This window comes from Scyliorhinus torazame, chromosome 10 (genome assembly GCF_047496885.1).
Source record: "Scyliorhinus torazame isolate Kashiwa2021f chromosome 10, sScyTor2.1, whole genome shotgun sequence".
NCBI lineage: Eukaryota > Metazoa > Chordata > Chondrichthyes > Carcharhiniformes > Scyliorhinidae > Scyliorhinus > Scyliorhinus torazame.
In genome coordinates, this window is record NC_092716.1 from 114,399,938 (window position 1) to 114,425,147 (window position 25,210).

Consider the following 25,210-nt stretch of genomic DNA (forward strand, 5'->3'; position numbering starts at 1 on the left):
ACCTGGCAGTACCAGGGTGGCAGAGCCAAGGGTGGGTACACTGGGGAGCTCCATCGGTGTGTCCCCCTTCTGTGTGGGGTGTTGGGGGAGGCGATGCTTGTTGGGGGATGGGTGTGCCTGCATTGAGCAGGATGGGGCCGTGCCTGTGTAGGGGGAGATAGAGCGGTGGCAGTGACGGGGGGGCTCTGGGGCCGCCGAATTTGAACGTTAAACTTTGCAGGTTACACTGGAAGTCCAGTCCCAGGAGTGTGGCAGCGCAGAGATAGGGGAGGACATAGAGTCGGAAGTTATTGAACTCCATGCCCTGGACCGTGAGGTTGGCTATGCAGAGATCTACCCCCGTACCTGTAGTACAGGGGCCTCACCGTAATACCCTCGTATGCAGTGCAGTATATTCAATATAATACAACAGTGGTGACTACCACAAGGATATAGGTTTACAGACAGGTGATTGGATACTCTATGGAATGGATTTATTTCCATGGAAATAGTACCTATGGAATGCGGTCCATCCAGATCTAAATTAGGTTGTGCAACCTGAGACAGACTGCGGTGCCAGTGACGGGGAAGGGGTGCTGCTCAATGCCTGTGAGGGGGTGGGGAGGGCTCCCTGGTGCCTGCGGGCATGGGTGGTGACTGGGAAGGGTGGGGAATGTTGGCCCTTGAGCCAACCGTCCGTCATGTGGCGCATGACACCTGTCGTAGGGGGTGAGCCGCAGTCTCGTGGCGAATGTGGATAAGGCGTTCATCCGTGGCTGGCAGATTGGAGGCCGTGAAGACCACATGGGACAGACAAGCCCCTCTGGGTCACACGGGGTGTTGACTGCCCTGGACAGAGCGTCGGCTATGATCAGGTCCTTGCCCGGGGTGGATAGGAGCTGGAAATCGTACCGCCAGAGTTTAAGCAGAATGCGCTGGAGGCGAGGGGTCATATCATTCAGGTCTTTTTGTATAATGTTGACCAGCGGGCGATGGTCGGTCTCGACAGTGAATTGAGGGAGGCCATACACGTAATCATGAAATTTGTCGACCCCAGTCAACAGGCCCAGGCACTCCTTTTTGATCTGCGCGTAGCGCTGTTAGGTGGGGGTCATGGCACGTGACGCATATGCAACGGGGGCCCATGATGAGGCCTCATCGCGTTGCAGGAGCACTGCCCCAATGCCGGATTGGCTGGCATCCGTGGAAATTCTTGTTTCCTTCGTGGGATCAAAAATGCCAATACCGGGGCCGTGGTAAGCTTGGTCTTAAGCTCCTCCCATTCGCACTCATGGGCGGGAAGCCATTGGAAGTCTGTCGTCTTCCTGACCAGGTTCCGGAGAGCTGTGGTATGGGAGGCGAGGTTGGGGATGAACTTCCCCAGGAAGTTGACCATGCCCAAAAATCGGAGGACTGCCTTCTTATCCGCTGACTTCTGCATGGCCGTGATGGCTGCCACCTTGTCTGCATCCGGCCGCACACCCAACCGGGAGATGTGGTCCGCTAGGAACTTGAGTTCCGTCTGGCCGAAGGAACATTTAGCTCTGTTGAGGCGAAGGCCTTGGTCCCGTATTCGTTTGAAAACGCGCTGGAGGCGACTGATATGCTCCTGCCAAATGATGATGTCGTCAACATAGACGCGCACACCCTCAATGCCCTCCATCATTTGCTCCATGATCCGGTGGAATACTTCTAATCCCGATATAATCCCAAATGGCATCCTGTTGTAGCATTAACTGCCAAACGGGGTATTAAAGGTACACAGCTTTCTGCTGGACCTGTCTAGTTGAATTTGCCAGAATCCTTTCGAGGCATCAAGTTTGGTGAAGATGTTGGCCGAGCCATCTCGCACGTGATCTCCTCGCGCTTGGGGATTGGGTAATGCTCCCTCATTATGTTGTGATTCAGATCCTTTGGGTCAATGCAGATCCGGAGCTCGCCGGAAGGCTTCTTGACGCACACCATGGAACTGACCCAGTCGGTTGGTTCCGTCACTCTGGAGAGCACTTCTTGGTCCTGGGGGTCCTGCAGCTGCTGCTTGAGGTGGTCCTTGAGGGGTGTTGGGACTCTGCGAGGTGCATGAACCACAGGCGTGGCGTCTTGTTTGAGCAGGATTTTGTAAGTGTATGGAAGCGTGCCCATGCCTTTGAAAATGTTGAGGTGCTGGTCGATGATGTCATTGAGTTGCGCCCTGAAGTCCGCATCCTGGAAGGCACACGTGTCCTCTGGAGAGAGAGAGTGTACTCGTTGAACGGGGTTTCGGAGTTTGCACGCCTGTGCACCTAGCACAGAGTCCTTCGAGGAGCCCACGATCTCGAAGGGAAGCATGGCTTCTCGCGAGTTGTGCATCACTTCGAGTTGGCATGAACCGGTAGCAGGAATGACGTTGCCATTGTAGTCCACTAGTTGGCAGGTCGACGGAAGAATGGTTGGTTTAACCCCAAGGGTCTGAAAGTCTGACCACGCTAGGAGATTAGCGGAAGCACCAGTGTCCAGGCGGAATCGTGTCTGGGATCGGTTGACCGTCAGGGTGGCACACCACTCGTCGTCTGGATCAATGCTGTGCACCGACAGCGGCTGGTGGTTCTGGTTCGGGGACAGCCTGTTCTTTGTTATCACAGCGACTCGAAAAGACTCCCTCGGGTCCTCGGTGTCACTGATCTGCGAGAAGTCAGAATCGGACTCGGTGAATGTGGGTTGAATTGCCCGAACGTTTCTGCGAGGCTGGCTGAAGTGATGCGAATTGGCAAGCTGAGCTGCTCGACAGCAGGCAGCATAGTGGCCATGTCTGCCACATCGTAGGCATTATCGCGATTTTGCAGGACATTGTCGCTTTAAATGGGCGGAGCCACAGTTGCCGCACGTCATGATGTCAGTACGCTCATTGCGCCACCGCGCATGCGCAGTGCGGTCCTGCATGGTGCGCGCCTGCGCATCACGTTCCTCCACGTCACCGTCTCCTCGTTTGGCACGTACAAGCGCGGGAGGCCGCGAAAAGCGCGTGAAATGGCCGCCCTCATCCAGGTTGCAGCCTTGGAGATGTTCAATTGTTTGGACCCATTCCGCCTCGTGGGGACCTTGCCGCACCGTTTCAGCCGCCTGTATGTGGGAGTACCGGCTGGTGGCATTTTCATGCAGGACACAGGTCTCGATGGCAGTCGCTAGGGTGAGTTGCTTAATTTTGAGGAGCTGCTAACGCAGGAGTCCGACAGAACACCAAATACGATCTGGTCGCGTATCATGGAGTCGGAGGTGGGCCCGTAGCCGCAGGATTGCGCAAGGATGCGGAGGTGTGTTAAAAAGGGTTGTAAAGGCTTGTCCTTACCCTGCAAGCGCTGCTGGAACAGGTATCTTTCGAAGCTTTCATTGACCTCCATGCTGAAGTGGGTATCGAATTTGAGGAAAACCGTCTTGTACTTTGTCTTGTCCTCGTCGTCTGCGAATGTGAGGGAGTTGAAGATGTGGATGGCGTGTTGCCCGGCCGTGGAGAGGAGCAGAGCAATCTTCCTGGTGTCCGAGGCGTTCGAGGAAGAGCTGGAAGCGCTGTTTAAAAATCTTCCAATTGACCCCGAGATTGCCGGCAATGCGGAGCGGCGGCGGCGGGTTGATGTTCTCCATACTTCAGGAGCCGGAATGCTGATTAGTTGCAGGTGGGTCTCAGAAGTGCTAGTATGCAACCACTCCTTGTACCATGATGTGTTGGGTGTTCTGGATCACAAACAGGTCACCAACACTGGAAGTGGTGCAACTCTATTTTATTATAAGGTTAACTATATTAACACACTTGAACTGTGGGTAAATGCAATACCAGCTTTAACTGTTGACCCTTGCCTAGTCCTAACCAGGTGATGCACTCAGCACATGGTGAATGTCTGTGTTGCAGGCTGTGAGCTCTTTGCTCCCAGCTGGCTGCTACTAGAATGAGCGGGAACTCTCCTGTCCCCTGTCTTTATCGTGCGTGTGCTCTCACTGGTGATTGGCTGCGGTGTTGTGTATGCTGATTGGTCCCACTGCATGTCCATCAGTGTGTGTGTGTGTGTCTGCACCATAATATACTGGTGTATATTATGACACCCCCAAACTCAGTTGAAGGTGATTCCGGCCGTTGTGCAACATGTGGGAGAAAGCCTGGGCATAACCGCAGGCAGCAGCAGGGCCAGTGCTCCAGGCAACATGGTCAAGGTAGGGATATTTCAGACTGTAGACCCACAATATAAACAGGGCTACTTCAGACTGGGTACCCACAATATAAACAGGACTGGATTAGACTGTAGACCCACAATATACACAGTACTGGATAAGACTGTAGACCCACGATATAAACAAGACTGAATTTGACTGTAGGTCCATAATATAAACAGGGCTAATTCAGACTGGGTATGCACAATATAAACAATGTTAATTCAGACTGTAAACCCACAATATAAACAGGGATATTTCAGACTATCGGCCCACAATATAAATAAGGTTAATCGTCTGTAGATTCACTCTCAGGAGTTTCTTCTATTGATAATACTTCAAATTTTTCAGAAGGGGGGACATGTGGGAGGGGCCGTATTGATAAAAGGGATTTCACCAATGCATGAGACCCTGATATCAAGGATATTCCACAAGTCCCCAGCTGCGTCTTTGAGAAATTACTTTCTCTTTTCCAGATTTGCTATTACCTTGAGGGAGAAGGGATTTGAGAAACATTGGTTCTGACAGGGTTTGATTACCTCTGCCTCCTATCTGCATAAATCTGGGTCTCTTGTTTTGTAGCTCGATCATGTTTAAAACATGAATACCATCTGCTCGCCTCACAGCACTGATGCAATCCGAGGGAATACAATGCTGACTGAAGGCATTAAATCTAATGATATTCTGATGTCACCTTCTGAAAACTTCCAGTGAATGTAAAACTCCTTCACTCGGAAAAGGCTGCAATGCTTTTCTGCAAAACGGAGATTGGTGACCTGACCTGTGCAGTAACGTTTTAAAGTACAAAGACAAGCTTCTCTGGTGGCGCCCTGGTGCATGCACCATTTGGAGTGCAGATAATCTGAAAGTTGCACCCGTATACAAGTTGTCCGCACACATGCAACAACAGTTAGATTGGGGTCCGTCATAATATCGAAACATAAATGGGGAAAGGTAAATGTGGTCTTCCATTGAAGCATAAGGCTGCAACTGAGATATTATAACAGTGAAACATCCCTGGATATTTGGATGATATTACTTTTCTGGCTGGAGTAGTTTCACTATTCTATTAATTGTTCTCGATTGATAAAATGTATACTTTGAATAATTGCAGCGAACACATTGTACCGCAAGCAGCTTTGGATGAACTCGAGGGTGTAAATAGACTCTGGGGAAAACTGTCTCCTGGCCTAACAGCACTGTCGGTGCATTGTCAACCACCCACTACAGTGTGGCCCACTGTCGAGAACACCTGACATACCACCCTCTATAAGGGTGATTAGAAATGGGCAGTAAATGCTGACCTTGCCATTTATGCATCGGCATCCCATGAATGAATAAGTGATTGAAAAAAATCAATCAGATGATGCGTTCATTTATTGTGTACTTAGTAGGAGAGAGGAAAGAAATTTAGAGCATTCGTCTTGGACCCACCGAGGTGACAAGTTAAAAGGGCAATGGGTTCAGAGCTGTCGATGGCAAATTTCAGAGATGTTGAACTATTTCAGAGGAGGTGCTTCAACCAGGGAGCATGACGGAGGCCAAAACAAGGTTCATCGAAGGAACAGGCAGATATAGTTCATGTCTTAACTTGCTCCTCAGTCCTCTTCACCAATTACACTTGCTGACATGATTTGACTCACAGTTAAGCAATGCCTCAATATTAAAACTCTCGGAGTGGCATGTGGCGTGGTGGTTAGAACTGGGACTGCAGCGCTAAGGACTCGGGTTCGAATACCGGCCCTGGGTCACTGTCCGTGTGGAGTTTGCACATTCTCCTCATGTCTGTGTGGGTTTCACCCCCACAACCCAAAGGTGTGCAGGTTAGGTGGATTGGCTACGCTAAATTGCCCCTTAATTAGAAAAAATAATAATTGGGTACTCTAAATTTTAAATATTAAAACTCTCATCCTTATTTTCAAGTCCCTCCATGGCCCCACTCCCAATATTATCTTAAGAGTTAAAGGGTTAAAGACATGTGTTATGGGCCAGGGTTTAGAGAATCCCAAAGTGTTTCATGGAGTTCACCTGACCCACAACTTGTAATAGATTGTGCTATGGGGAGCACACGGCTCACTCTAAAGGTATGGTACAGCAGACATGGACCAGTGGTTTTTTAAAACAAAATAATGTTTATTCTATGAACTCAAGTTAACCTTTTTAAAACAAACAGTGAATATCTTAGCAACTAGTAAATCAAATACCCCCCCCCAAAGAATACAACACTAAATTACCTGTATGCTGTCCTTTTAACATCAAAAAGACTTAACAACCCTTCAAACGGGAACACATTAAGGTTACATTTAATGCTGAGACCTTTTTACAATTCTGAGTTCGCCAAATGATCCATAGATAGTCTTTGCGTGGCAGAGATCAACAGCAGTGCAGCTCACTAAAAGAACACAGACACCCCCAAGCTCTTCTCAAACTGAAACCTAAAAAGCAGAAGTGGAGCTCAGCTCCACCAACACTCTGACATCACTGCAGTAACATGAGCTTTACCATTTCTTAAAGGTACATTTCTTAAACACCTATTTCTTAAAAGGTACTCTCACATGACACATGGCTGGAGACAAAGTGGGAGTGGGAGCATCCAGTTGTTGTGGTCAACATAGGAACCAAGGACATAGGTAGAATTAGGGGTGATGTTCTGATGAGAGAGTTTGAGGAGTTGGTGTCCAAATTAAATGCAGAGTTTCAAAGGTAAAGTTGCCATCATCCCAGATGACCATAGGCTGCTTTCCCCTTTCGAGGGGGAGAGCTGACTGGTGGTGATTCAACCTGAGGATCACCACACCATAGGTGAGGGGCAAGGTTGAGAAGACAGGGCCGTCATGAATAACCTCAGCTGATCCAAGAATTGAATCCCTGCTGTTGGTCTTGCTCTGCATCACAAACCAGCTGTCCCGGCAACTGAGCTAAACCAGCTCCCTTAAGGTAATATTCTCTGCATTGTGAACTAAGGCACGCACCAATTGGGTTACGCAGATTAGAGAATTAATCGTGTGGCTCAAAGAGTAGGGGGAGGCAGTGGCGTAGTGGTATTGTCACTGGACTAGTAAACCACAGACCTAGAAAAATGCCCCGGGACCCAGGTTCAAATCCCACCACTACAGATGGTGAAATTTTAATTCAATAAAAATCTGGAGTTAAAAGTCTAATAATGGGCATGAAACCATTGCCGATTGGAGTATCCCATCTGGTTCACTAATGTCCTTTACGGAAGGGAATCTGTCGTCCTTACCTGGTCTGGTCTGGCCTACATGTGACTCCAGCAATGTGGTTGACTCTTAGCTGCCCCCTCAAGTGCAATTAGGGATGGGCAATAAATGCTGGCACAACCTGCGATGCCCACGTCCCATGAACAAAAAAAAATGGTTTGGATTCATGGGAAACTGCTACCAGTGCTCAGGAAACAGGGAGTTCTTCAGTTGGGTTGGACTCCACTTGGGCTAGGATAATAATAATCTTTATTATTGTCACAAGTAGGCTTTCATTAACACTGCAATGAAGTTATTGTGAAAATCTCCTTGTCACCACATTCTGGCGCCTGTTTGGGTACACAGAGGGAGAATTCAGAATGTTCAGTTCACCTAACAGCACGTCTTTCAGGACTTGTGGGCAGAGTTCTGTCAAATTATATAACTAGAGCTGTGGAGAGAGCTGAAAACTAAAAGTGAGGGAGGAGGAGCAAGGTGAAGGGAGATTGTGAAAGCTAAAGAGAAAAATCAAGGCATTAGAGTAGTGTAGTGATTTGAATAAAGGCAGCAGAGTGAAGCAGGAAGCAAGAGGGAGTTTAATGGAAATAGTGCATCAAAGAATACTGGTTTAAAAAAATGAAAGACTCTTTATCACAACAAGATAATGAATTATCAGCAAAAGTAGAAATAAATGGATTTGATATTGTTGCGGGAATTCCACACCTATTCGACTATCATGTTCCTCATTCCCCAACTGACCAGATGACATTTAGCGTTCCAATTCAAAACCTTATTCCAGCTGTAGCAGGGGAGCTAAAGATGAACATAGAAAATATAGGGTAATTATACCTTTGCATATGTTCCAAGTAATTAACATATACCATTCTAAAGAGTACAGTATACCATTCTAAAGAGTAGGGCAGTACGGTAGCACAAGTGGATAGCACTGTGGCTTCACAGCGCCAGGGTCCCAGGTTCGATTCCCCGCTGGGTCACTGTCTGTGCGGAGTCTGCACGTTCTCCCTGTGTTTGCGTGGGTTTGCTCCGGTTTCCTCCCACAGTCCAAAGATGTGCAGATTAGGTGGATTGGCCATGATAAATTGCCCTTAGTGACCAAAAAGGTTAGGAGGGGTTTGGGTTACGGGGATAGGGTGGACGTGAGGGCTTCAGTGGGCCGGTGCAGACTCAATGGGCCGAATGGCCTCCTTCTGCACTGTATGTTCTATGTTCTATGTTGTATGTACATTGGTATAGGAATTATCTGTATCCATTCACAGCTAATAACTAGGATTACATAACGCATAACATATGAATGTGATTATCCAATCACAATTTGGGCACTTAATTACAATATTGGCAAGCATATATTCGTCCCTACTTATCGAACAATTGCCAAACAAGAGCAAGATAAAGATATGCCTGACCAGTGGTGCACCATTATCCCTTGCTATTGCCCCATGTCTGAGTGGACACACATGAGCTGCAGCTGCATAATGATCAATTGAATTTTTGTATGTGACTCCAGCCTCCCTATAATTAATACAACATTAGTCCTTGAATGTTATCTGTAGACAGTCTGAGTTGAAGCAACTGGTTTCTCATCACAGGTTTTCTGTCTTTGAGAGTTAAGCAGCTTGTGTAATTTTTAAACATGTATATGACTTTTAACCTTTTCAATATAACAGCCATTAAACAGACGTGATTACAAGGTGACCAAGGGTTGGGAAATATTCCAAGGTAGCCAACATGGAGGCAGAATGGAAAATGAGAACAGGCCCTTGTATTAAAAGGTGACATGAAGGCAGTAGAAAGAAAGGATCTTGGCTCAGAAGATCAGGAACTAGCATCAGTGTGGGTGGAAATTAGGAATAACAAGGTGGACAGAGAATTAAGCACAAAATAATTGGAGCTGTAATAATTGGAGATTTTAATCTTCATGTTTTCCAGTCAAATCAAATTGGCAAAGTTAGTCTGAAAGATGAGTGTGTAGAAATCGTTCACAACAGCTTCCTGGAACAACATGTTGTGCAACCAACTAGGTATGAAGTTATTTTAGATCATTGTGTAATGAGGCAGGGTTAATTAGCAATCTCATATGAAAAGATCTGGGTAAAAGTGATCATAATACAAATGAATTCCATTTAAGTTCGAAAGTGACATATTGGAGTTCAATATAAGAATTTTAAGCTTAAAGAAAGTCAATTACAAAGATATGAGGGGAGAACTGGCTAAGATTGATTGGATAAATAGACTGAAATGTAGGATAGTAAATAAATAGTTGTTATGATTGGATGAGAACATGAGTCAAGGGTCAGCCTTTCTTTCCCACACATCAATTGATCATAATATGTTTTTTATAAATTGCAAGGCTGAAGGTATCAAATCAGTGCCTGTACTTAACCATTTATGTGCTGATTGCAAATAATTCAGTCCAACAGGTTATCTCAGGTTTAAACACAAAGTGGTTGTTTTTTTATTGCATGAAAAACCTACCCAGACAAAGATGTAGGTTATTTAAGAAGTTAAACCCATGTTCTGACCTCCACAACACACACGTGCAATTGCAGAGGAGGACATTTTTTAATAAATTGGCCATGCTAAGTTGCCCCTTAGTGTCCAAAGATGTGCAAGTTAGGAGGATTGATTGATGTGCGGGATAGGGCCTATGCTGAGTGTCTTTCGGAGGATCAGTGCAGACATGATGGGCCAAATTGCCTTCTTCTGCAATCCTGAAATTCCAGTGGGATTGCAGCATATCTAAACTGCAATTTATGCAGACAATTTCTTTTAAACCATAATCCCTCTTTACTGAAAGTTGATGTTATTGTATCTGAGGCTCCTTTCCATTGAAATGTTCTATCTCTGTGGTGGATTTCAAAATGTATCAGAGGTAGGGCTCTGAACTTGGGACAGAAGGGAGAGAGATGGTATTGACTGTCCATTTGCAGGCTTCTTCTCCTAGACTGCTTAAAAGCAATCATGGTGTTGCTTTAAATAATTTAAAAACGATTATTCTGGTTACATGATCTTTCTCACCATCATGGTTTCAGAAGGTAAATTGATTAGCTCATGTCTGGACAGACCTTGTTGTGACCTCGGTAATTAGCTTCCGTAATGTCTCAGCCATCACTTCTGAATGGATCATTCTTCCCTGTGATGTGCCAGGAAGGGCATATCAACACCTTCTACATAGCTGATGTCCCGGTACACATTCTGTCTTTGCCTGAAAGGTAGCTTTATAGAAATGCAAAGGGTGAAAGCCAGTTCATCTTTGAGATAATTCTTGACATCAGCAGGTCTGAAATTCTATAGCAGGTTTGCCTTGCCATGTCTTAATTGGAAGCTTTCAGAAGCTGATCAAGTTGTAATATCAGATGTGTCAGGTGACCTGTGGTAGCCACGTTAAGCCAGTGTCTTTGCTTTAAAAAGTTCTTAAAGACTTTAAAGTCCTTATAAAGAATTTCAATATATACGTTTGACCAGCCGATTAAATTAAAGATCAATATTCTACATGAGCATGTCACATGAGCCATGACGCAGTGGGAGACCTTTAAAGAAACAATTCAAAGTGTGAAACAAAAATACATTCCACTCAAAAACAAAAACTCAGCAAGAAAGTTTCATGACCAGGGAAGTCAAGGATAGTTTTGGATTCAAAGAAGAGGCCTCGAATAGCTTTAAACCTCAGTAATTGGGAGTGTTTTAGAAATCAGCAAAGGGGAATAAAAATTTGATACAAAGGAGAAACAAATATGGTAATAAACTAGAAAATATAAAAGTTGATTATGACAAGTTTATAAAAAGGAGCATAGTTCAGAGGCGGGGAGAGAGAAATTATCATTGGGAATGGGGAAATGGCTGTGACATTGAAGAAATATTTTATGTTTGTCGTCAAAGTAAAAAACACAAAGTGCCCACAGAAATAGATGGTGATTGATGGGGATAATTGGGCTGAAAGCCTTAACCATTTAAAATCTTTATTAATGATTTAGATGAAGAGGCTGTGAATAAACTAAAATGAGATTAAATATCTAAGTTTGCTGACAATACAAAGCTAGAATCCATAGAATCCTCACAGTGCAGAAGAAGGCAATTTGGCCCATCGAGTCTGCACTGATCCTCCGAAAGACACTCGGCCTAGGCCTAATCTCCTGCCCTATCCCCGCACATCAATTAATCCTCCTAACTTGCACATCTTTGGACACTAAGGGGCAACCTAGCATGGCCAATCCACCAAATATGCACATCTTTGAACCATGAGAGGAAACCGGAACACCCGGAGAAAAGCCACACAGACACGGGAGAATGCGCAAACTCTACACTGACAGTCACCCAAGGCCGGAATCGAACTTGAGGCCCTAGCACTTTGAGGAAACAATGCTAACCACTGTAATAGCCAACACAGGACATACAGTGTGGGGATGATTGTTTTCCCGGTGCACCTTGAGGAGTACGAGCTCCCCCGTTTGGGGCGGGATACCTCACCCATACTTGTGTAAAAGGTCGGCCAGTCTGGAACCGACTGAGAGGAGAGGGTACTCATGTATACAATTGTTGTAAAATAAATATTGTTTCTTTTACTTACTTTGGACTCCCCGAGCCTTATTAAAACCACTATGCGACCGTGCAATGGGAATGTAAGCGGTGAGGAGGACAGGAAAGCAAAGATATTTAGGTAGATTAAGTGGCTCATTAACAAGGTGGCAAATGGAGTATAATGTAGGGAAGTGTGAAGTTACTCATGTCGATAATAAGAATAGAAAGGAAAATGTTTTTTTAAATGCTGATTTTACAGAGACCTAGGAACACTTCTACAAGGAACGCAGAAAGTTAATTTGCAAACAATTAGGAAGGCAAAAGGACTTTATTTTATTGAGATTGGAATATAAGAATAAAGAAGCCTTGCTACAATCATAATGGGTTTTGATGAGATCACATGTGGAATACTGAGTGGGATTTTTCCAGTGCCGTTTGCTCCCGATACTGGAAATTTCAGCCCGAGGTCAACGGACATTTCATGAACAGTCAAATTGCCCATCTCGCCTGCAACTATTCCCTTGGCGGGCAGGACTGGAAAATCTATCCCACTGTGTGAAGTTTGGTCTCCATATCGAACGATGGATATATTTTCCTTGGTGGCAGCACAGCGAAGGTTCACTAGATTGGTTCCTGGGCTGACAGGATTGTCCTATGATGAGAGTGCCTCTAATTTTCTTTGCTCCAACACTGGTGGCCGTGTCTTTAACTGCCAGGGCCGGAAACTCTGAAATTCCCTCCAGGAACCTCTCCACATCTCTCTCTCCATCTCCCCCTTTAAGATACTCCCTAAAATCCACTTCTTCGACCACACTTTCTGTCATTTGCTCTAATATCTCCTTCTATTGCTCTGCGACAAATTTTGTTTGATAATGCTCTTGTGAATCATCTTGGAACTTTTTACCATATTAAATGTGTTATTCAAGTGCAAGTTTTTGTAATGGGAGTATCATAGATATAGTATTGTGGAATGGCAAAATCAAATGGGCCAACAAGCCCTCTTCATTCGAACCTAGTTGATTACCTTTGGGGGAACTGTCACATGGTGCTATCATGGGGAAATTGTGCCATGTAACAGGCTCAGGTGGATAAGTCCTCCAGACACTTACTTTGCAAGGTGGATTCTCAACTCCATGGACATCAGAGTGGAGACTTTCCTATCAGATTCCCTATAGGTCATCGGAGCTACACATATAGTTGCTCAGACCTTTACAGGAGTGCCTTTGGGTTAGAATGGGCAACCTCTTCTGCTATTGACAGCGTGGGCATTGATTGAAGAGTAATTGGTTGGTGGGATGTGCTATGATGAGAGGCTGAGTAAATTGGGTTTATATAATCTGGAGTTTAGAAGAATGAAAGAAACCTACAAACTGGTGAGGAGGCTCGATGGGATAGAAGCTGAGAGATTGTTTCCATTGGTCGGGGAATCTAAAACACTGGCCCAGTCTCGGGATAAAGGGTTGAGATGAGGAAACATTTCTTCAATCAAAGGGTTGCGAATCCTTGGAATTTTCTTTCCGAGATGTTGTGTATGTTCCATCATTGAATACATTTAAGGCTGCGTCGGCAGGTCCTTGGTCTCCAGGAATCAAGGGATGTGGGAATGGTTGACAATATTGAGTTGAAGCCGAAGATCATCCATACTGAATGGTGGAGCAGGCTTGATGGGCCTTGTGGTGTATTCCTGCTCCAATATGTTATGCTCTTAAAATTATGAAGGAAGATCCCATCATTCAGCTTGAAGATAAACCTACTGGACCAAGGGGCTGCGGTGCTGGGGGTGGGGGATGGGTGGATTGAACACATAATTGTTTTGACTCTCAGGAGGCCTTCCGTCACCACTTTGCGTGGGGGAGGGTGGCTGAGAATTTTAAGGGTGAGTTCAGGGGGTAATTTAGTGCGTGGAGGTTTTAGGGGTAAGTTTGGAGGGGTTTTGGCCAGAGGTTTGTGGATGTTTTTTGGTAGTGCCTGTGGGTGAGTGTGGAGATTTTGGGGGGGGGGGAGGGTATTGATGGGTGTGCTTTTCGGAGGGGGGGGGGGTACTTGATGTTTATAAAGTGTAGTTAGTCCGGGATGAGTGGGTGGGCTGTTTGTTTCTCTCCCCCCCCCCCCCGTGGGTTTTCAGTTACACACGGACACAATCATGAACATTAGCCGGAAGCCGTCGCTGCCGGAATCCGGGTGGCGGAGGTTCCGTGCTTCAAGTTGGGGGTGAGGTTGGAACCGGGGTCCCAGGACTCAGCAGCGGCGACCCGCGGCCTTGCACCAGCCGGCGGCTCCCGGAACCCAGAAGGAACACACCGAGCTACACCCCCCCCCCCCCCCCCCGGGATACCCGTCCTTCCCCGGGATATTCCCAACCATGGACTACTGGCTCACCCCCCTTTCCCCCGGGATACCCTCATCCCCCCCCCCCCGGGAAATTCCCAACCATGGACTACTGGCTCACCCCCCTTTCCCCCGGGATACCCTCATCCCCCCTCCCCCGGGAAATTCCCAACCATGGACTACTGGCTCACCCCCCTTTCCCCCGGGATACCCTCATCCCCCCCCCCCCCCCCCCCGGGAAATTCCCAACCATGGACTACTGGCTCACCCCCCTTTCCCCCGGGATACCCTCATCCCCCCCCCCCCCCCCCCGGGAAATTCCCAACCATGGACTACTGGCTCACCCCCCTTTCCCCCGGGATACCCTCATCCCCCCCCCTCCCCCGGGAAATTCCCAACCATGGACTACTGGCTCACCCCCCTTACCCCCGGGATACCCTCATCCCCCGGGAAATTCCCAACCATGGACTACTGGCTCACCCCCCTTTCCCCCGGGATACCCTCACCCCCCCCCCGGGAAATTCCCAACCATGGACTACTGGCTCACCCCCCTTACCCCCGGGATACCCTCATCCCCCCTCCCCCGGGAAATTCCCAACCATGGACTACTGGCTCACCCCCCTTTCCCCCGGGATACCGTCATCCCCCCCCCCCCCCCCCCGGGAAATTCCCAACCATGGACTACTGGCTCACCCCCCTTACCCCCGGGATACCCTCATCTCCCCCCCCCCCGGGAAATTCCCAACCATGGACTACTGGCTCACCCCCTTTCCCCCGGGATACCCTCATCCCTTCCCCCCCCCCCCCCCCCCACCCGGGAAAGCTCCCACCTGGGATATCCGTCCTTTTGCCCCAGGGTTACGGTGCCTGAAAGCCCTGATTTCCCAGTGACGCGACAAATCCTGTAGCAAAAGTGAGACTGCTGGTCTCACATTGAAAGTGATGTTGTTTGGGGGAGGGGGTATAATGTGGTACAGGGGCTAGTCGGGCTTTGGAGGATGGCCAGTGTGGGCTGCAATGATCATCGATGGGAAGGGATGTCGGGGTGGGAAGATTTATTCTGATTGAGCAGTGCTCATCTAATGTATTTCAATTTGTGCTCTTGCAGATCCAGCAGGATGGACAGGTCTCCAAGTCGGAAACGGCCCCATGTGGATCACTCTGACTCGAGCTTTTCTGTTTCAAATGAGATCAAGGAACTTTTCAACAAAAGATTCACCTTCAAAAATCCAAGTGACAAGCCTTGGTGTCTGTCTGATGTTGGCGAGGTTCAGACGGGTGAGAGCTGCCATTCCACGGAGCTGCAGAAGCTGAAGGAATCGCTTAACAATGTGAAGAATGAGCTGGGCGACAAGGAGCTGGCAAAGTGGCATCAACACACTGCCTTCACCAACCGGGCAGGGAAGGTTATGTCCTACGTCAGGAGGTTCATGAACGCTGAGTTGTGCACACAGGCCTGGTGCAAATTTCACGAGATCCTCGGCACGTTTCACTTGCTCCCAGAGGAGCTGTGTAAGAACGAGAATCTGAACACTGTGCATCTCTGTGAGGCTCCTGGGGCATTCATTGCCAGTCTGAATCACTACCTCAGGTCCCATCGCAAACCATGGAAATGGCAATGGTTCGCCAACACTCTAAACCCCTACAATGAAGGCAATGAGACCGGCACGATGATAATGGACGATCGATTCATTGTAGATACGCTGCCTTGTTGGTATTTTGGCCCTGATAATACAGGAGACATCATGGTCTACAAGTATCTCGAGGGGCTGATAAAAATCACCCAGCCCATGAAGACGATCCACCTGGTGACAGCAGATGGGAGCTTTGACTGTCAGGACAACCCAGGAGAGCAGGAAGCTCTGGTGTCCCCTCTGCATTACTGTGAGACCATCACGGCCTTAAAGCTCCTCAGTCCAAAAGGCTCCTTTGTGTTGAAGTTGTTCACCTTGTTTGAGCGTTCCTCAGTCTGTCTGCTTTACCTGCTTAACTGCTGCTTCAAGCAGGTCCACGTCTTCAAGCCGGGCACCAGCAAGTCGGGAAACTCTGAAGTCTATGCAGTTTGCCTCAACTATGAGGGCAAGGATGCCCTGGGAGATCACTTCAACCAGCTGGAGCTGAACTTTGGACTGGATGTGGTCCAGAAGGCTTGGTTTGCCAGGGCTGCTGTACCGGATTCGTTCTTGAAGCAGTTGGAGGAATGCTGCACTTTCTTCCACAAGCGTCAGACAGAGACCATCCGGGAGAACATCCGGCTATTTGAGAATATGTATGAGGCAGATAACAGGCAAATGGAGGGCAAGCGGCATGATGCTGCTCGATTCTACCTGAAGAAGTTCAAACTGTGCGAAGTGGCCCGTGACGACTGGGTAGTGAAGTCACACGCCAGATGCAGCCTGACTAACCAGCAACCGACTCACAAGAAGAAGCACTCCGGTTCCTATAACGAAAGGCAGGAGCTGGCCGGCCTGGTCTGGCACAAGAGAATACGCAAGAGCTGGCTTGGCCCTGAGGTGGAGCAGCACTGTTCGCCTGCCCATGAGGTTGGCTATGCCCTGATGGGGCGAAAGGCTTGTGGCAAATACTGTGATTGGTCCATCGTGAAAGGCAGGCAACTGAGCAGGCTGGCCTCCTCTCCATTCTGCGATGTGGAGTTGCTGCAGAATATGGTGGAGGCGGTGCTGGAATACAGGAATGCGAATAGTGAGGTTGCGTCCCATTGCACCTACTGCACACTTTATTCTCGAGATCTGGTGCTGCGTAAACTCTCTTCTCTGGTGAGGAAGCAGGAAAAGAAAAGTGTCCATTGTGGGGAAGCGGTGGATTGCCTTGTGATAGGGAGGCCTGAAATCTTCTCTTGCCTGGAGCAGCCCAGCGGTCTCCGGCTGTCGTACCATGAGGGTGTGTCCTCGCCATCCGGTCAGTGCACCGTGCTTCATGATGGAGAAGTCGGGTACCAGAAGTGGCTGCTTGACGTTGTGTTCCATGTTGTGAAGGAGTGTAGAGATGGCGAAGCACTCATTCTCCCCATCCTCTCTTCTTTCACCCGCTTTACCGCTGGCCTGATATTTCTGCTGCATCACTGCTTCCGTGCCCTGGACTTTGTTTGCCCCACCTCATCGGACGCCCTCGGTACCCTCGCCTTCTTACTGTGCGCCGACTTTCACCGTCCATCACAAGAGGTCTTGGATTTTCTGGAGAAACTGATAAAGGAAGTGTGTCAGCTACAGGTGTCCGAATCAGAGCAGCCCCTGCAGGTGCTGGAGTTTGTGCCCATGGAGCTGTTGCTGACGGGAGACCTGATGGACTTCCTCAGCAGGCTCAATAAAGCCATCGCAAAGCAGAGGCTTCACTTGCTCATCCAGGCCGCAATATGAAATAGCAACGTCCAACCAACAGGCAAATACTGTACGGCATCGCCCAATCAACCGGAGTGACATCGAGCTCTATCCATTCGGCAGGAGTGAAAGTCGCAACAATATTTGCAGCAGTTTGATAGCTCTTGAGTAAGAGACTCACCTTGAAGTTTTCACACTGCTCCACATGAGTGGTGCAAGGAGTGAGTACTCAACATTGTCCATAGATATATGAATGTAATCATGCCTCCCAAGCAAGGGATTCCGATGATCAGGCAAAGTGCCAGGGAAAGGTTTGAAGCGTGTAATTTTGACTTTTGCTGCATTGCAGTCACTTTGGGAAATCTGTCTAAGGTACTGTAAATTGTGGGTTGTTGCTGAGTCCATTGGGGGCAGTCTGACCCAGTGATGAAGCTCTGTGGTGTTCAGGTTGAGGGGTGATGATCAAAAATGGTGTTGAATGTATTCAAATGATTCTTTCCCATTATCGTATCCATGTATAGAGAAGCATTTAACGACTGGCTGTATCTATGGGACTGTCTGAGTGTGTCAGCCATGGCAGACTCCTTTCCGAAACTAATTTCTTTTTGAGGCTGTGCTGGGCCATTGGTACAGAGCTGGCACTCGGATTTTAATGCAACTTATAAGGTTCACTGTTGAAAACCTGCCTCCCCTTTGGCTTATCTTCCTGTAACTTGACTCCCTTCCTCCTATGGCCTTGGGCTAATGCTTTCCCATGCTGTACAGCGAGAGTGAAGCTGCCCCATGATTATGCACATTGCTATAAACAGGCCCTTGGGCAGTTGTTGGTTTCTGGCCACTTTGGGCATTGATTGTTGTGCTAAGGGACCTATACACTACAGAAACCAAGTGTTCAGAGCTATGTGCTGTTGGGAGTGGGGGAGAGAGAGCTGTGCTCCCTTTCCTAAGGAGGGTGAATTCCCCACTCCTAACGATATATCTAAATCTCTAATCACAAAATGTGTGGCTGTTCTGATATAGGATTTAGCTGCCAGTAAGCGAGCAAAGTTTTCCAAATCTCCAGATCCACCAAGTTCAAACCGGGCAAACCGAGAAGTCAGAGATGGGGGAAGCGACAAAACCGAATTGTCTTACTGCATTCGCCCCTCAGCCCAGTCGGTGGCAACACCAGCCTAATCTGTAGCCATTTCTTGAGGCTGTTCCCAAGCGACTGACCCAAGTTACTAATTGTGGCACTGGATTGCAGAGTCACCATGATCCTGCCAGCTCATATTGGGAGATTTATTTTCCCTCTCCATTTCTCTACCCCTGTTGGCATACTATCCATTCTCTGCTTTTCATTCTAAAGCTGCCTCTCTGAAAATAACAGTCCCGCTCCACCCAATACCATTTGGAAAACTCAGAATGGTGACCCTCTGGGCGATTACTCGGTACCCATTGTTCATTGGGAAAGGCACAATATCAGAGAGACCGTGGTGCTGTGAACGGCAACAAAGGCAAATGACCAGTTGGGCAAGGGGTTGGGTGAGCAAGTGAAAATGGCCATTCGGGCGAGGGGCTGGGTGAGTGAGTGAAAATGGCCACTCAGGCGAGGGGCTGGATGAGTGAATGGCCACTCAGGGAAAGGGTTGGATGAGTGAATGGCCATTCGGGCGAGGGGCTGGGTGAGCGAGTGAATGGCCATTCAGGCAAGGGGCTGGGTGAGCGAGTGAATGGCCACTCAGGCGAGGGGCTGGGTGAGTGAATGGCTACTCAGGCGAGGGACTGGGTGAGTGAATGGCCACTCGGGCGAGGGGCTGGGCGAGCGAGTGAATGGCCACTCGGGCGAGGGGCTGGGCGAGCGAGTGAATGGCCACTCGGTCGAGGGGCTGGGCGAGTGAATGGCCACTCGGGCGAGGGGCTGGGTGAGTGAATGGCCACTCGGGAAGGGCTGGACGAGCGAGTGAATGGCTGCACTGGTGAGTGGCTAGACGAGTGAGTGAATGGCCACTTGAGTGAGGGGCTGGGCAAATGAATGGCCACTCGGGTGAGGGGCTAGGTGACTGAATGGCCTCATGGCCGAGCGAGATTTATTTTCCCTCCCCATTTGTCCAACCTTCCTGGCGTACTATCCATTCTCTATCTTCCAGTTGCTTTTCCATTCTAAAGCTGCCTCTCTGGAATGAACCCATTTCCTTTTGGAAAAATCAGAATGGTGAACCTCTGGCCGATTGCTCAGTACCCATTATTCATGAGGAAAGGCACGATACCAGAGAGACGTGGTGCTGCGAACTGCAACAAAGAGCCAGTTGGGCGAGAGGTTGAGTGAGCGAACGAATGGCCCTGCGGGCAATGGGGCGGGCAAGCGTGTGAATGGCCACGTGGGCAAGGGGCCACGCGGGCAAGAGAGCAAATGGCCATGCGGGTGAGGTGCTGGGTGAGTGAATGGACACTTGGGCGAGGAGCAGGGTAAGTTAATTAATAACCACGTGGGCAGTGGGCCGGGCAGGCGAGCGAGACAATGGCTACGTGGATGAGGGGCAGTGTGAATGAATGTTCCATTCTGCTGCTGGTTCTTCCTCTTTGTGTGGTATTGACGGGGAGTAGTTTAAGAAGCAGGTGAGGCCTTTCTGCAAATCCACCTTCACCAATTCCTTAAAGGGACATTTATCCGATTGTCTCTCATCCTTTATGAAGATGCATCATTTTGCCAGGCGACATTGTCACAGCTACCAGCTGCCCACCCAGCCCTTCGCTCGTGTGGTCAGTTGCTCACCCAGCTGAAGTGGAGGCAGGTCGATAATCACAGCATATATAGGAGATACACAATTAGCGTTTGGAGTGAAACAAGAACTAACTTGTCCATGTGGCCAGTTGCTCACCCAGCCCCTTGTCCGTGTGGCCAGCCCCTCGCTCGCGTGGCCGCCCCTCACCCAATCTGCCATCAAACATATTGGTGACCACTTTTTTTTAGTTTTAAGCTCCCATCTTTGGACCCCACACCTCTAAAAGAGTGAGAATCGTGCTCACCCATCTGAGGGATGGATCCTGACGATCTTTGCTTCCAATGTGGACATTGCCTCACGCTCCCCATTTCACCCCTAAGAACAGTGGCAAACAACAGTGACCTGTTGCATGTACATTTTTAATATATATATAACTTGTATAAACTGTATGTTTTGCAGCAAAAGCATTTAATGCTTTTGATTGCATCTTAATATGTTTGGAGTGATAGGCATCTGGTCAAAGAAGTGTCCAATGTCACTGTGGAACGTAGAGGGAAGGCTCAGTCAGGGACCTCGGTCCGTTCTATTTTTGTGCCATCTTCCTGACTCAGCAGACAGGCATAACCCCCACTGGCCTCATTTTGCAATGCTAGTACAATGCTCCAGGCCTGTGCATAAAATGTCTCCCTGCCCTCTTCAGCACAGCGTAGAAAATAGCTCCAAGGGAGGAGAAATTTACCAAGTGCATTTGGCAGCCCCCTGCTACGTGCAGTATAATCCCAGAGAGGCTGTCATTGAGCTAGGACATACAGCCACATTTTAATATCCAGTTAATGACTGGGGTCTTGGTGCCACTCGGCTGGTTAGTGACAGGGGTCCTGGAGTCTATCAGCTAGTTAGTGGTATTTTGTGAAATTTTAAAAAAAACTTATAGTTCATTGGTAAATTTGGAAGCATAGTAATTACTCATGCTGCAGTCCAGATGTGTTGTGCAGGTTGCTTGAAGTAAAGTATTGCAGAGATGTTGGCTGGGATTCTCCATTGCGAATCCGCCCCGCTACCCTTGCTCACGAGGACAGAGAATTTGGCACTCAGCCAGATCTCCCATTCACTGCAGTGGGACCAGAGAATCCTGTGAATGGACGGACAATCCAGTCCCTTTTCCTGAAATTGTAGGACATTGTTTACTTTTAAGTGTAACGGGCTACATCCTTTAATTAAGAATAGAAAGTTCTGAATGTTTACAGTAGCTCTAGCAACATTTGTGGAGAGAAACGTTTTGAGTCAATGACCTTGTGTCAGAACTGATTGGTGTAACAACCTTTCTTGTGCAAGTGCACTCATAACATTGGCAGAAATATCCCATTGACGCAGAAAGGTACTGGACAGAAGGAGACCATTTGGCCGATCGTGCCTGTGCAGGGAGCTGAGAAAAAGCAATCTATTTTGTCCCACTCTTTTGCTTTATCACATAATATTTAATAATAATCTTTATCATTGTCACAAGTCGGCTTACATTAACGCTGCAATGAAATTACTGTGAAAATACCCTAGTCGCCACCCTCCGGCGTCTGTTCGGGTACACAGAGGGACAGTTCAGAATGTCCAATTCACCTAACAGCACGTCTTTCGGGACTTGTGAGAGGAAACCGGAGCACCCGGAGGAAACCCACGCAGAAACGGGGAGAACGTGCAGACACCGCACAGACAGTGACCCAAGTGGGAATCAAACCTGGAATCCTACAACATTCTATTGCAAACCCCTTGGTTCCTGATACTAAGCAGGCAAATGCACTTATTCCTTTTTAAAAAGAAAACCTTTTCCTCCAAGAAAAAGTGACAAATTACTGGACCAAACACAACTGCATACAGGTACCAGAGCTGAATATGTCAGGGAGGGTGTTGCCATCTGGGTGGGGATGGATTGGGCTGATTTATTTCCATGTTTTGTGTTGAGGACCTGCCTCTGGTGGGCATGATCCCTGTTTATATGCTGTCTGCAAGAGGAGTGCAGTTGAGGTGTGAAGTTTCTGACCGGTTACCACCTTTCTGTGAATTAAGAGGAAGCACTGGTATGTTGAGTGTGGTGTACAGGTTCTGTAAGAAATGCCTTTATTTTTGTCCAGTGTGCAGCTCAGGTTTGAAAATGTGCCCTTTATTTTCTTACACTAATCCTATGAAGTGAAGAGAACCTGAGAATACCAAGAGCGAGGGATCATGACTTTCTATTATACCTGATTTCAGTTTTGATATTGATTTCATTGGAACTCAAGATTATTTCTCTATTGAAATCCAACATGATCAGTGATTTAATGTTTGAGATAAATGCATGCAACAGATTTTTGTATGGGGAATAATTAAAGGTCTTCAAAAAAATACAATATGTGTTTGTTTTGCTTTCTGTGCCAACATCTGTATTAACTGGTTACATCTTTGAGAATATTTTGGTGAATATTGTTCTCATCTCATTGTGGGATGACACTGCTGTGAAATAAAACTATTTCAAACTCTCCCAGGACTGGTACAGCATGGGGTTAGACAGAGTAAAGCTCCCTCTACACTGTCCCCATCAAACACTTCCAGAACAGGTTCAGCATGGGGTTAGAGACAGAGAGTAAAGCTCCCTTTATACTGCCCCCATCAAACACTTCCAGAACAGGTACAGCACTGGGTTAGATGCAGAGTAAAGCTCCTACACTGTCCCCATCAAACACTCTCAGGACTGGTACAACATGGGGTTGGAGACAGAGTAAAGCTCCTCTATACTGTCCCCATCAAAGAACCCAGGGCGTGTACAGCATGGGGTTAGATACTGTCCCCATCAAGCACTCCCAGGGCAGGTGCAACACAGATACAGAGCAAAGTTCCCTCAACACTGTCCCCATCAAACATTTCTGGGGAAGATCCACCTCTGAAGATTACTTTCTAAGTCATGACTAGGATAGCAACGATGGAATTATTGCCAATTTGATGGACCGTTCGGTGTGTTTGGGTGCAGTAAGAACTGGAATTCTTAAATGTTCAAACTCTGTTCACGTTGTCACTGGAAACAAGCCGGAGGAGATCTTCGTCCTATTAATCAAGAGGATTTGAATCCCTGCCCTAGAATCTGCTCCATGTCATCACACAACCAAAGCTGGGGCTAGGTGCAAGAGTAATGCAGAGTCATGTTGCTTCATTGCTCACACGTGCAGTAGGAGGTGAGGGCATTTCTGCAGTTCACTAGTCAATACACTTCAGAACCACTGTCTCAGACCAAGTACTTGCTCACAAGGGCAGAAACTACAAAAGGAAACTTTGCCATCTTAACTAGGTGATGGGAGGGGAGTGCAGCGGTATTGTCACTGGCCTGGGAATCCAGAGACACTGGGTAATGCTCTGGGTTCAAATCCCACCATGGCAGATGAACAAAGAACAAATAAAAGTACAACACAGGAACAGCCCCTTTGGCCCTCCAAGCCCGTGCCGACCATGCTGCCCGTCTAAACTAAAATCTTCCTGGGTCTGTATCCCTCTATTCCCATCCTATTCATGTATTTGTCAAGATCCCCCTTAAATGTCACTATCGTCCCTGCTTCCACCACCTCCTCCGGCAGCGAGTTCCAGGCACCCACTACCTACCCTCTGTGTAAAAAAACTTGCCTCATACATCTACTGTAAACCTTGCCCCTCGCACCTTAAACCTATGCCCCCTAGTAATTGAACCCTCTACACTGGGGAAAAGCCTCGGACTATCCACTCTGTCTATGCCCCTCATAATTTTGTAGACCTCTATCAGGTCGCCCCTTAACCTCCGTCGTTCCAGTGAGAATAAACCGAGTTTATTCAACCGCTCCTCATAGCTAATGCCCTCCATACCAGGCAACATCCTGGTAAATCTCTTCTGCACCCTCTCTAAAGCCTCCACATCCTTCTGGTAGTGTGGCGACCAGAATTGAACACTAAACTCCAAGTGTGGCCTAACTACGGTTCTATACAGCTGCAACATGACTTGCCAATTCTTATACTCAATGCCCTGGCCAATGAAGGCAAGCATGCCATAAGCCTTCTTGACTACCTCCCTCACCTGTGTTGCCCCTTTCAGTGACCTATGGACCTGTACACCTAGATCTCTGACTTTCAATACTCTTGGAGGTTCTACCATTCACTGTATATTCCCTACCTGCATTAGACCTTCCAAAATGCATTACCTCACATTTGTCCGGATTAAACTCCATCTGCCATCTCTCCGCCCAAGTCTCCAAACAATCTAAATCCAGCTGTATCCTCTGACAGTCCTCATCGCTATCCGCAATTCCACCAACCTTTGTGTCGTCCGCAAACTTACTAATCAGACCAGTTACATTTTCCTCCAAATCATTTATATATACTATGAACAGCAAAGGTCCCAGAACTGATCCCTGCGGAACACCACTAGTCACAGCCCTCCAATTAGAAAAGCACCCGTCCATTGCTACTCTCTGCCTTCTATGGCCTAGCCAGTTCTATATCCACCTTGTCAGCTCACCCCTGATCCCGTGTGACTTCACCTTTTGTACCAGTCTGCCATGAGGGACCTTGTCAAAGGCCTTACTGAAGTCCATATAGACAACATCCACTGCCCTACCTGCATCAATCATCTTTGTGACCTCTTCGAAAAACTCTTAACAAGTTAGTGAGACACGACCTTCCCTTCACAAAACCATGCTGCCGCTCACTAATACGTCCATTTGCTTCCAAATGGGAGTAGATCCTGTCTCGAAGAATTCTCTCCAGTAATTTTCCTACCACTGACGTAAGGCTCACTGGCCTGTAGTTCCCTGGATTATCCATGCCCTTCTTAAACAAAGGAACAACATTGGCTATTCTCCAGTCCTCCGGGACATCACCTGAAGACAGTGAGGATCCAAAGATTTCTGACAAGACCTCAGCAATTTCCTCTCTAGCCTCCTTCAGTATTCTGGAG

At 47.8% G+C, this 25,210-nt stretch overlaps 1 protein-coding gene across 11 annotated transcripts in view; it reads left to right on the forward strand.

Moving 5' to 3' along the window:
• cmtr2 (cap methyltransferase 2) overlaps positions 1-22,646 on the forward strand; it is a 100,864-nt gene extending 78,218 nt beyond the window's left edge. For 8 of the 11 annotated variants that reach the window (XM_072518644.1, XM_072518639.1, XM_072518638.1 and 5 more), the window contains one exon: positions 15,331-22,646. In XM_072518644.1, coding sequence (XP_072374745.1) covers positions 15,331-17,599 — 2,269 coding nt within the window. In that variant the 3' untranslated portion in view covers positions 17,600-22,646. Of the gene's footprint in view, positions 1-9,323; positions 9,398-13,664; positions 13,771-14,014; positions 14,106-15,330 lie in introns of those variants that run through there. The other 3 variants (XM_072518648.1, XM_072518647.1, XM_072518646.1) reach the window with 3 other exon arrangements.
• The last annotated feature ends 2,564 nt before the right edge of the window (positions 22,647-25,210 follow it).